This window comes from Urocitellus parryii, chromosome 1, assembly GCF_045843805.1.
Source record: "Urocitellus parryii isolate mUroPar1 chromosome 1, mUroPar1.hap1, whole genome shotgun sequence".
NCBI classification, from domain to species: domain Eukaryota; kingdom Metazoa; phylum Chordata; class Mammalia; order Rodentia; family Sciuridae; genus Urocitellus; species Urocitellus parryii.
Window position 1 is genome coordinate 215,345,764 of NC_135531.1, and position 12,619 is coordinate 215,358,382.

Sequence of the window (12,619 nt, forward strand, 5' to 3'; positions counted from 1 at the left end):
AAATCGTTACATTCAACTGAATATTTGGCTCATTCAGATCCGAAAAGTCTCCTAGCATCATCGAATTTCCTCCTCCGCCCCTCGGCTCTAAAGGGGGGAAGAGGGGGGAAGGTAGGAAATGTTTAGTAAATTGCACATCTTTGAATCTTTCTAAAGCAGTGGTCACAAAGCTTAAAGGTGACACAACAGTGCTCACGTAAACCAACACACATCCCCCACCCCCCAAGCCAACAATAAAATCATCCCCTTAAATTTGCCATGATCGTCGCGACCAGGAGCCAGGTGATTATCCTAATTAATGTCTATCTAATTAAATTACTGTCAGCAGTTAACCAATGGCAGGAGCCGTTTCATCGGCTGCACAAGCAGCAAGATCAAAAGTGAGCCTTTTCTGATTGCTGCATAGTGTCAATTGGCCAATCTCTTCTCCCAGGGAAAAAAAAAGTAAATCAAACCTTTGAGAAGCATTTGCTGGTTGAAGTGCTTTCTGTCTAGTGAGGGGGTCTGTGGATTTCTAGTTTATGATAAATAGGACTTTAAAAACGAGGGACGGGAGGGCAAGTGTTCAGGTTCTAGAGCTATGCAGCTGGAGCATTGCCTTTCTCCTTCTATCATGCTCTCCAAGAAATTTCTCAATGTGAGCAGCAGCTACCCACATTCAGGCGGATCTGAGCTTGTCTTGCACGATCATCCCATTATCTCGACCACTGACAACCTGGAGAGAAGTTCACCTTTGAAAAAAATTACCAGGGGGATGACGAATCAGTCAGATACAGACAATTTTCCTGACTCCAAGGACTCACCAGGGGACGTCCAGAGAAGTAAACTCTCTCCTGTCTTGGACGGGGTCTCTGAGCTTCGTCACAGTTTCGATGGCTCTGCTGCAGATCGCTACCTCCTATCTCAGTCCAGCCAGCCACAGTCTGCGGCCACTGCTCCCAGTGCCATGTTCCCGTACCCCGGCCAGCACGGACCGGCGCACCCCGCCTTCTCCATCGGCAGCCCCAGCCGCTACATGGCCCACCACCCGGTCATCACCAACGGAGCATACAACAGCCTCCTGTCCAACTCATCACCGCAGGGCTACCCCACCGCGGGCTACCCCTACCCACAGCAATACGGCCACTCCTACCAAGGAGCCCCGTTCTACCAGTTCTCCTCCACTCAGCCGGGGTTGGTACCCGGCAAGGCACAGGTGTACCTGTGCAACAGGCCCCTTTGGCTGAAATTTCACCGGCACCAAACGGAGATGATCATCACCAAACAGGGAAGGTAATGCTACATTCTTGGCTGCCGCTGCTCCAGGCGCGGCCAGGGGGCAAGCGCACCCAGGTTGTGACCGCTGCGGCAGCGACTATTTGGGGTCGGGACAGAATGGAAGGCGCTCTGCAGCGCCCTGGAGTTGGCTGGTTTTGGAAAAGGGGAAAGTGGAAGGGATAACCGCCGTGGTGATGTTGGTAGGGGGGAGACAGATGTACGAACGCGGTCGGAGAGCCAGTCAGTGGCTGGAAAAAGGCGAGTGAAAGAGGAAGAGCCCCGGCAGGCTGCCGGGTGATGGGAGGGACGCATCAACGCCTGTATGGACCTTGAGGTGGAGAGGCAGGTCGCCAACCTTGCTCTCTACCTGAGCAGTGATACCTGTCGACTCCCCCACTCCAGCTGACTCGCTGCTCTTCTGTTCAGTCCCACTTCTTTCCTTTCCCACCACCCCTTTTCTAGATCCGTTAATCTACCCTTGGAGAACAAGTTTTGCTTTGCTATCTGGCGCCCCGCTTCTTGCATTTAATCTTTAACACTTATTTTCTTTTTTCCTTGTTTTCTCTCCCCCCGCCCCGCTTAATTTAAATAGGCGCATGTTTCCTTTTTTAAGTTTTAACATTTCTGGTCTCGATCCCACGGCTCATTACAATATTTTTGTGGATGTGATTTTGGCGGATCCCAATCACTGGAGGTTTCAAGGAGGCAAATGGGTTCCTTGCGGCAAAGCGGACACCAATGTGCAAGGCAAGTCCTTCCAATTAACACTTTTTCTTGACACTTATTTAGGTGAGAATGATTAATTAAAGCCTTTGTGGACTGGCGAGCGACTTTTAAAACGATCGGCCAATGACTTCTTAAAGGAGACGAGGGGACAAGGGGACAGACTGAGCTAGAGGGGGAGGATTATGCAAAAGCTATTTTAATCATCCCCAGTTAATAGGAAGAAAGCACGGCCTTAAAAAGCCAAGCTAATGGGCCTCACAGTGGAGTGAGGTGTGTGTGTGTGTGTGTGTGTGTGTGTGTGTGTGTGTGTGTACGCGCGCGCGGGCTCGCGCTATGAAGTGAGGAGTTAGGACTGGGCAGTGCCCCGAGCATATGTAAACAACGTACTTCTTTCTCTAGGAAATCGGGTCTATATGCATCCAGATTCCCCGAACACTGGGGCTCACTGGATGCGCCAAGAAATCTCTTTTGGAAAATTAAAACTAACGAACAACAAAGGAGCTTCAAACAACAATGGGCAGGTCAGTGGCTCAAGCGCTCGTGCCTCCCTCCCCCCTCTCACACACACATTCACACACACGCACGCACACACCGTTCGACAGTATAAAACAGCAAGCGAAACTGGATGGTGCTTTGCTTCATTAAATACTAAAAAATTATATTTCCGCCACTCAAAATTATATTAGATCTATAAAGTTGTTCTTTTTGCCCCCCAATCCTGGCCCAATTCCGGAGTTCCCGACCTTCCCAAGTACAAATACCGATTGATTTTGAGAAGGGAACCCAAGAGATCTGCAGGTTGTGAAAAATCTTTGTTTCTCCTCAAAGGAGGTCTAGGAGAAGGGCTCTTGAGGATCCGCGGTCGGGTTTGGTTTTCGCGAGTATCCAGGCGGATTCTCGCTCCCTGAGGCGCGAGGACCCATCTGCTGCAGCCACCCAGTCACTAGCGGGACGGGTCCCGTGGTCAGTTATCCCGGGTGGCGGAATCTAGTTTGTCCTCGCCCGCTTTGGAGTAGCGGCCGGTCGCACACAACCACCCGCACGACCACCGAGTTAACACGCCGCTCGGCGTTCTCCTTTTTCTTCGTCGGACAGATGGTGGTTTTACAGTCTTTGCACAAGTACCAGCCCCGCCTGCATGTGGTGGAAGTGAACGAGGACGGCACGGAGGACACCAGCCAGCCTGGTCGCGTGCAAACATTCACTTTTCCCGAGACCCAGTTCATCGCGGTCACCGCCTACCAAAACACCGATGTAAGGAGGCCTAGAGTCTGTGTGCGCGGCTGGCAGCGCTGACATTTCCCGCACCCTCCGTATCCCCGCGCCCTCCTGGGCTCTGACGCTAACAGCACCAACATCAGCAACAGCTGGCTCTGCTGAGCGTTTTAGGCTTAGGGCTAGGGGCCTGGTAGGCACTTCCCTAAATACCAAGCCCGGGACAATGCTTCCTATTTTTCGATTTCCTCTCTGACTCGGTCACTATGAGGTGGCCAGGATTTCTAGGGTCTCTTCCTAAAAGGAAGTTTTAATTTGTTCTTAAAGTAGGACAAATTAAAATCTCTCTCTCCCCTCCCTTCCCCCTTCTTTGTTTCTTTTCCCTCTTTCCTTTAGGAAACAAGCAGATCTCCCCGTTTTATTCTCCGCAAGTTTTGACATCTAAAAAAAATAATTTAAAAATTTTCAGAATTGATGGTTAAAATGAACAAATATTACAAGACTGGGGCTCTCCTTCAAAACAGTCTGTTCTGGGATATAAAAGAAAGAAAGAAAAGAAAAGAAAAAAACATGCATTCCTATATGTGAAAATACAATAAATCAAATTACTAGGAGCTACAGAGTTTTCTGGCACTCGAACCTCTTCAGTATTTGTATGTTTACAAAAACTGATTTTACTGGCTGATTTGACTACTAGGAATGATAGGTTTTTTTAATGTGTGTTTTTTACTTAAATGAAAATATTAAAAATTAAAACATGCTTTTATTTTAAATCAAACCCGAGTTTGAGATGCAATTTGCCTGTTCCTCAGTTGTGAATCAAAAGTGACCAACTTTTAAAAATATGGCAAAACACTTAAAATAGGCAAATTTGGTGATGAATTCAAGTTCTTTTAAAAAGATTTTTGTGCAAGTGCATTATGTGAAACAAGAATTTTAAAAATGTGAGTTTGAACCAAATCAGAACACACAGGAGAGTTCATTGAAAACAATGCCTCAGTTTTGGGGGTCACTAATTTAAATATGTCCTTCATAACTTTCATGATACTTGCTCTTTTTTGTCTTTTCATCTATTCTCTCTAATTTTTCAGGTAGGGAAATCTTGTTATTTAATAAAGCCATAGGCCTGGTCCCTATAATAAGTGTCAGATGATATAAGAAGGGGAAATTACAGTCATCCCCCTCCCCTCTTTTTCTTCCCTAGATTACACAACTGAAAATAGATCACAACCCCTTTGCAAAAGGATTTCGGGATAATTATGACACGTAAGTAATTTTGCATGTTCCTTTTCAAATAGTTGTGGATTGGCCTTTAGGTCAAGGGTGGATCAACATGTACAAGGGTTTTGGAAGTTAGAATGTGTGAGTTAATTGAGGTCTCTCTCTCTCTCTCTCTCTCTCTCTCTCTCTCTCTCTCTCTCTCTCTCTCTCTGTTGGTTTCCCTGCACTCTGATGATCTTGTGGCTTGGTATTTGTGTGATTTGGGTCAAAGGTTTCCTCTACCTATTTTTAGCTTTCCTGGGAATTACTAAGTTGGCGGTCTCTGGGTTTGGCTGGCTGAGGAAGCTGCCCTTGTTCCTGGGTGCGGGTGTTGTATGTGGCACTGCAGATGCTCAGCTCAGATTGTCTGTGTCTGAAACGGGCAATTCTGCCTGAAAGTGCATGTGGCTCTGGCAGTTGTTACAGTCTCCTTGGCATATGTGACTTTTATTTACCCATTTCCAAGTTTTGTGTAATAGCATTTCCTATGCAAGTTTACTATGGACTGAAAAAAAAAAATGTGCACCCATCACAGGCGAGTTCATGAGTAGAATTGGTTATAGTCAATTCATACTTCAGGAAGGTCTAAGATGCTGTTGCTGTGTATTATTTATAAGCTTCAAAAGACAAATATTTCCTCATCTTTTATATCTAACCATGTGTCAATTAAATGCGTTGGTCCCCCCCACACAGTTTTTTCAGGCTTCTTACCTATCTCTCTTCTAGCAGAAAGCTATTCTCTGGAGGCAGCAGTAGGTGTAAACTAAATGTTTTCTGGGGTTGTTTTGGGATTCTCACTCAGGGGCCAGTCATAGTGCTTAAGAATTCAGACAGTGTTATATAGCAAAATCTAAATCTGTATTGCAAGTTCCCCCACTTTTTCTGTCTATAGGAGAGAAGGGTACATACATCTTAGTTTCATGGCTTGGATTGAGTGCTTGGGATACAGCTCAAAAGTTGAAGCTGTTTTTGTCTAGGAATAGATTAAATGTGTAGAGGAAAAGGCAGGTGGCTGCCCCTATTCAATTTCCAGGCAGATATCCATCTTCTCTCTTGATATTTTATTTAAAAGACAGTCATTGGCATCATTGTATATAACCTTCTTATGCTTTCCTCAAAAGTAGTTCAGAGGAAGCAAGCCTCATCAATGATTCCCCAGAATAAAAACTTGGCTACCCAAGTTTTCACAACCTGAAAAGGTGGGGCCAGCACAGTTGAAAGAATGTGGCCCAGGAGAGCAGGGATACTGGAGGAGAATCCTATTGATTTTGAGCTTTTAATTCTGTTATGAACATCTGTTCCAAAGTATTTTATTTTGCACAAATCAATTCAGTAATCCCAAGTGGTTTGGGACCTGGATGGGCATCTAAACTGTATCTTTTGCAGACTGTTTTTTCTTTTTAAAGTATTTTGATGGTAAACAGAGAAGATACCTGTACCTTCCTAGTTATGTTCCCTTTCTGCCTCCCTCTTTTTCTCTTATTTGAAACTGGAATTAAATTTCTAGAGGGAAATTTCCGTAGTCACCAGAATGCACTTGAGCAGCCATTGCCATTCTCACCTGTCCCTCATCCTCTGTCTTGGAAAAGCCACTTCCCTTTCTTAAATCACTATGTTTTTCATAATTTTTTTAACTATATAAAAACATACCTTGGGCTTTTTAGGGGGGATAGTGAAGAATTGAGTGGTTTATGATATTTCCTTTCCCCGCTTAATTGACTGGGCAGGCTTGATTTCGGAGAAATACAGAGAGGCACAAGAGTTCCTGGGGTACTAGGAGGTTACTTGGCCACTCACCAGGGAATCTCCTCCCCAAAAGATTAAGGTCTGACAAGACTGGGGCTTTCCTTCAAAACAGTCTGTTGACTAAAGACTAAAAGACTCATGTGTGAGCTAAATAAAAAGGGAGGCATGTGTGTATGTGTACGAGCAAACACTTCTAATCTTCATCCAATCCCCGATTCCCCTTCAATTCTAATGGGATTTCCTAGGCCCAGGGCCTAAATGTTAACTTTTATTTTATCTAAGGTAATTCCCAACAACACAAACTCTGTTTGTGATTAGGCAAGTTATTTAGCTTCCCTTTGCCTTAGTTTACTCATCAGTAAAGTGGGGTTGCTGTAAGTTAAATAAGTTATTATCTGTACATTCTACAGAAAACAGTGCCTAGCACATATATGCTGTTGTAAGGGTTAGCTATTGTAAGTGGTTCATTGCTTGGGGGAGGTTGATAACTGTACTGTAAGAGTTTGCCCTAAAGTTATTGCCAAGGGTGGATCAAAAGCTGGGGGTAGAGAAGGTCGGTCGGAGTAAAGAACACTTTCATTTTTTAAAGAGTTTTATTGATTGGGGATGATTGTTTCCAAAGAGTCATTCTCATTCGTTTGCATTGGTAGAGGTGGGAGTCAAAGGCTCACACAGGGGAAACAATAGACAAAAAATACCTTCCAGCAGCAATTACCAGAGTCTCAGAAGACCAGCCAAAGCCAGTCTTTGATGATTACTACCTGGATATACGTGCCCCCCCCAACCCCCGCCCCCCAAGTAGTATTCTCCCTAGGGCTGGCTTAGACTATCTAGAAAATGGAGGAGCAAAATCATCTGAACAATCAAATGGACATAGGAGGTGTTAAAATGGTGAAGGGAGTGGGTACCTATTTTAAAAATTTCACTCAGAAACTCGCCACAGAGGAAAAGGCCCATTGGGCAAATGCCTCAGTCCCAGTGTACTCTGGCTCAATGTGCGTACACACCGTGGAGAAATGGGACGAAAGCCTCCTGCGGGCCCCTCTGGAGTCCCCTGTGCCCTTAGCAGGGGAGAGAAGGGGAAGAGGAAAGTCTTCCTCTAGGTGCTCTACGTCCTGCTTAGGTTTCTGCATAGACAAACCGCCTCCTTATAAACCCAAGACTTATTTTGGGGAGGATGCAGGTCCTGTGACCTTCTGTTGCATCCATTCTGTATGGCAAGGGCAAATTACAGACGGAAAGTGTGGAGGTGGGCGAAAAGTGGAGGTATCCTTCCCTTCAGCACCCTAAAGGGACCTCCGCGCCACCCGTCGGTTCTCTCTTTCTCCCTTCCCCCGCAGGATCTACACGGGCTGCGACATGGACCGCCTGACCCCGTCGCCCAACGACTCTCCGCGCTCGCAGATTGTGCCCGGCGCTCGCTACGCCATGGCCGGCTCTTTCCTGCAGGACCAGTTCGTGAGCAACTACGCCAAGGCCCGTTTCCACCCGGGTGCAGGCGCGGGCCCTGGGCCGGGGACGGACCGCAGCGTGCCGCATACCAATGGGTTGCTGTCCCCGCAGCAGGCCGAGGACCCCGGCGCGCCATCGCCGCAGCGCTGGTTTGTGACGCCAGCAAACAACCGGCTAGACTTCGCGGCCTCGGCCTACGACACCGCCACGGACTTCGCGGGTAACGCGGCCACGCTGCTCTCTTACGCGGCGGCGGGCGTGAAGGCGCTGCCACTACAGGCAGCCGGCTGCACCGGCCGCCCGCTCGGCTACTACGCCGACCCGTCGGGCTGGGGCGCACGCAGCCCCCCGCAGTACTGCGGCGCCAAATCGGGCTCTGTGCTGCCCTGCTGGCCCAACAGCGCCGCGGCTGCCGCGCGCATGGCGGGAGCCAACCCTTACCTGGGCGAGGAGGCCGAGGGCCTGGCCGCAGAGCGCTCGCCGCTTCCGCCCGGGACCGCCGAGGACACCAAGCCCAAGGACCTGTCCGACTCCAGCTGGATCGAGACGCCCTCCTCCATCAAGTCCATCGATTCGAGCGACTCGGGGATTTACGAGCAGGCCAAGAGGAGGCGGATTTCGCCAGCAGACACGCCGGTGTCCGAAAGCTCGTCCCCACTCAAGAGCGAGGTGCTGGCCCAGCGGGACTGCGAGAAGAACTGCGCCAAGGACATAGGCGGCTACTACGGCTTCTACTCGCACAGCTAGGCCGCCCCTGCCTGCTTAGGGCCCGCGCGCCGTCGCGGCCCTACCCCCCAGCCAGCCCCTCACAGCTCTTCCCCAGTTCCTCTTTCCCAGGCCCTACTTTGAGTGCCCTCTCATTTTACCTGCCCCTCGATGACCGTCTGCAGCGAATAAGTGCAGGTCTCCCACTATGATTTAACCCTACCCCCCCCCCCCTTTTATTTGCACAGCCGTCTCTGCAATTAGAGCACCGACCTTCAACTTTGCTGTAAACCTTTTGGTTTTCCAACTTCATCTCCTTCTATGAAGTTATCCTTCTAATAATCCTCCTCCCCTTCGTCTCTCTCTCACCTCCTCCTTCTTTTTCTTGTAATGAAACTCTTCACCTTTAGGAGACCTGGGCAATCCAGTCAGGCAGAATCGATTCCGACTCGCCGTGTCTCGGCCTCCCCATTAACCATAGGATGTTGACTCTAGAACCTGGACCCACCCAGCGCGTCCTTTCTTATCCCCGAGTGGATGGATGGATGGATGGATGGTAGGGATGTTAATAATTGCAGTGGAACAAAGCCTGTGAAATGATTGTACATAGTGTTAATTTATTGTAACGAATGGCTAGTTTTTATTCTCATCGTCAAGGCACAAAACCAGTTCATGCTTAACCTTTTTATTTCCGTTTCCTTCCTTTTCCTTTTCTTCTCTCATTCTTCCTTTCTCTCTTTTCTATTTTCTTGTGAGATAATTAAAAACATTCTAAGAGGTTCTGGAAACAATGAAATACTTGATAGTCATGGGTTTCTCACTTCTCCTCAATTCGTTGCATGAAATAATTACTATGTGCCCTAATGCACACAAATAGCTAAGGAGAATCTGCCCAAACACCTGTAAAGGATAGGTGTCTGTTCATAGGCAAGTAGATTAAGTGGCATGATGCCTGCAAAGCAAAGTTAACTGGAGTTGTGTTTTCCTCCCTTCCTTCTAAATAGAATAGCTCGACATCAGCAATATTATTTTGCCTTATTTGTTTTCCCCAAAGTGCCAAATCCATTACTGGTCTGTGCAGGTGCCAAATATGCTGACAAACTGTTTTTGAATATCTTTTCAGCCCCCTCCACCTTTATATGCTGTAAATCTTTGTAATGAATACTCTACTAATGATATAGATGACTGAATTGTTGGTAACTATAGTGTAGTCTAGTGAAGATGAATTGTGTGAGTTGTATATTTTACTGCATTTTAGTTTTGAAAATGATTCCCCTGCCACTTAGAAACAGCTGAAATTTGACTTCCTTGGGAAAACACTAGCATAATGCAAATAAGACTGATTTCCCCCCTCTAAGTCTTGTTATATTTGATAAGGAACATTAATCCCCCTGGAAATAGATTAGTAAGATTTCTAATGTTGTGTAGCAAACCTATACTTTTTTTGTATTTTAAAATTAATGTGAAATATGCATCATACACAATATTCAATCTAGATTCCAGTCCATGGGGGGATTTTTTCCTAATAGGAATTCAGGGTCTAAACGTGTGTATATTTTGGCTCTTCTGTAAATCAAATGTTGTGATTTTTATATTTGTTTCGTTTTGTCTGTGAACTGAATAATTTATACAAGTACACACTCCATTGAGAAACGTTTTGTTTTTTGCTCGTTTGTATCGTCTGTGTATACAAGTAAAATAAACCTGGTAAAACGCTAACTATGGTGTTTGAAAGCAGTTTACAGTTTGAAAATAATTATTATAGGTAATTACTTTTAAGGGTTAAGGAAGATTAGCCTGTTCCTACTGATAAGGAGTAGAATGTTTATTTGGAACCACCTCTAATTTCCTCCTTGAATTTGCTTTATAGCACTCTCAGGAATTGCGATTTCCTTTTTATTTACAGTTATTTAGTTCCCTGTGAGTCAAGTTTCTTTTTTATTGCGCTCATACCCCCAACCGAAAATATACCTACTTTCTTCATATATGTCTCTGATTCTCTTTGAAGTTAGAAATGAGGCGAACAGGAAAAGTAGGGTCTTTAAATAAGGAGTTAAGAATTTCTTTAAATTTCACAAAGTAAGGTGGGAAGTATTGGATGAGAGTAGGCTGTAATTTTAAAGCATGGTAAGATAGACTGTTGACAGGTGTCAAAAATTTTGGTCTTACTAAGAGGCCTTGGAGGTAAATGCAAACACAGAATGGACTACATTTCTTGAGTGAATGGTTTTGGGGGATCATGTGGGGTGGGGTAGAGAAGGACCCATAGAACAAATCCAAGGAAGAGCCATTTGTAAGCACTGAGTTTAAAACTTGTTTTGGGAGGTGTCTGGAGGCTACTTAGCTATGTCACTACTTTACAGGAGTTCTCGTGCCAGTTCCCACCCAGACCAGATTCCCATCCCTTGAGAATAAATATAAAAATGAGAAATTTCCGCCTGGGGGCCGCTGCGCCTTAGGCAAGGATTCCGCAGAGTTCCACCTTCACCTGGTAGAGAAGTGGTTTTTTTGGCCTTTGGTCTCCAAAGAGGTGATTCAGGATAGAGTCAGAAAAATGGTTTAACGTTCTTGCTTAGTCTGGGCTGGCCTCAGGTTACCGGACAAAATCTAGAGACTGTCCTGTGTCCTCTTTGCAGTCTGACAGACGTAAAGAACCTTCAAAAATCCAATTAAAAAGAAAATTCGAGGGAGGATGAAACTGACTTGCCTTCCCTGGACAATTCCGCCACTAGACGGCGTTCCGTGGAGTTTTGTCTGCCACACAGAAAAGCGATGACTGATTCTCCTTTGTGTTTCCTTCTCCTTTCCACATCTAAGAACTAAAGAAGAGGACGAAAAGTACCAAACACGGTGCATGTGTTAGCAAGTGAAGTGGAGTAATGCATTCACGTAATCACTCACCCGACCAGGGCTGAGCTCCTGCTACCTGGCCACCTAGTCGCGCTGAGGAGCAGGCGCACGTGCGGTCGCGGGGGGAGAGGCTGCGGGGGCAGGGGTGGTAAGAACTCGAGGCCTCTAGGGGACGGCGCTCAGCTCTGGGACCCGAGGCCTGGTCGCGAGAGCGCGCGCGCCTGGCGGGGCCCTCAGCCCTCGGGGCAGAGTCCCTGTGAGCAAAGGAGTGGTGTCATGTGCGTAAACGAAGCTCTTGGGAGCTGAGGATAGATTTCACAGGAACGTAGTGCCTTGTACTGAAAGACGCGCTTTAGCTGCTATTAGGAAGTTCTTTAAAAAATTGGGGAGGTCGTTTCCCTTGCAGCTCTGCCACCATCTGCTGTGTGGACTGAGTCAGCGTGAGGTAAATTTGCAGCCACGCGCTCGGAGGCAGTGTGCTTTCTTGTCCCCTTAAAGCATCATCATTTCTCCTCGCTTCCAAGGAGTCTTGGGTGTCTAGTGAAGTGATACTGTCAATGTGTCTGAGAACCTGCTTCTGTTCAAAGGAATCAGAGTTTGGTTCCGGGAGGCCTAGTGGGAATCCAGGTTCGCGTCCCAGGCTGGAATTCAAGTTGCCTTTTATGTCCGTGAGAGTAGGGGGTCAGTTTAAGGGCCGAAAGAGGTGGCGAATCCTCCCTGTAAACTCAGATTGCCTCAGTTTTCAACGGTATATTTGCGGGGGAAAAAAAAAAGAGAGAGAAAGGAAGGAAAAAAGAAGGTGAACGTGTGGCTCTTGCTTTCCCGCCACTCACAATCCCCGCCATTTTAACTCAGTGTCAGTCTCACTTGGAGCTGAGCGCGGCAGCCGGCAGGTGCCCAGCGCTGCAGGGTCCGGGTTCCTAATCTTTCAGGCGGACGCAACCCGGTCGGGGTGGACCCAGAAGGATCAGAGCGCTCAGTGGGCGAGGGTGGCGGCGGTGGTCCTGCACTGGCAGGCGAGGCCGCAGCTTGGTTCGGGCACAACAGAGCCCAGGCCCGAGTTTCGGGAGTCCTGGACCCGCCGCGGAGCCTGGGCCAGACTCCCTGCTTGGCTGCTGGGCGTGCGTGCAGCGGTCGCCCGGCTTTCCCAGCCTCGGGTCCGGGTCCAGGTCCAGGTCCAGGTCTAGACCCAGGGTCAGGCCGTGGAGCCGGGCCGAGGTCCAGGTGGGACTCTTGAGTAACAGCCCCCTCGACCCTACGGGTCGGGAAGGGCGTGCGGCCTAGGCGCTGCTGGCCTGCGGGTGCTGCCTCCCTGCTGTTCCTGGAAAGCCAGGCCTGGCAACTGAAAAGCAGTTAGGACGTGAACAGACTTTTTAGGACTAGCTGAAATTTACTGACCAGTTTAAAA

The 12,619-nt window shown here is 47.6% G+C and overlaps 1 protein-coding gene across 1 annotated transcript; it reads left to right on the plus strand.

Annotated features, from left to right (window-relative positions):
• The first annotated feature begins 580 nt into the window (after positions 1–580).
• Tbr1 (T-box brain transcription factor 1) lies at positions 581–8,403 on the plus strand. The gene is made up of 6 exons (XM_026393121.2): positions 581–1,272; positions 1,850–2,004; positions 2,383–2,504; positions 3,079–3,237; positions 4,403–4,464; positions 7,545–8,403. The coding sequence occupies exons 1-6, from the start codon at positions 581–583 to the stop codon at positions 8,401–8,403; spliced, it is 2,049 nt and encodes a 682-aa protein (XP_026248906.1).
• The last annotated feature ends 4,216 nt before the right edge of the window (positions 8,404–12,619 follow it).

What these genes read in the sequence shown, in the direction of transcription:
- Tbr1 (XM_026393121.2), top strand. Translation starts at nt 581, where the DNA reads ATGCAGCTGGAGCATTGCCTTTCTCCTTCTATCATGCTCTCCAAGAAA. An exon ending in AGCGGACACCAATGTGCAAG is followed by an intron (nt 2,005 to 2,382) that starts GCAAGTCCTTCC and finishes TTCTTTCTCTAG; the next exon opens with GAAATCGGGTCTATATGCAT. An exon ending in CCGCCTACCAAAACACCGAT is followed by an intron (nt 3,238 to 4,402) that starts GTAAGGAGGCCT and finishes TTTCTTCCCTAG; the next exon opens with ATTACACAACTGAAAATAGA.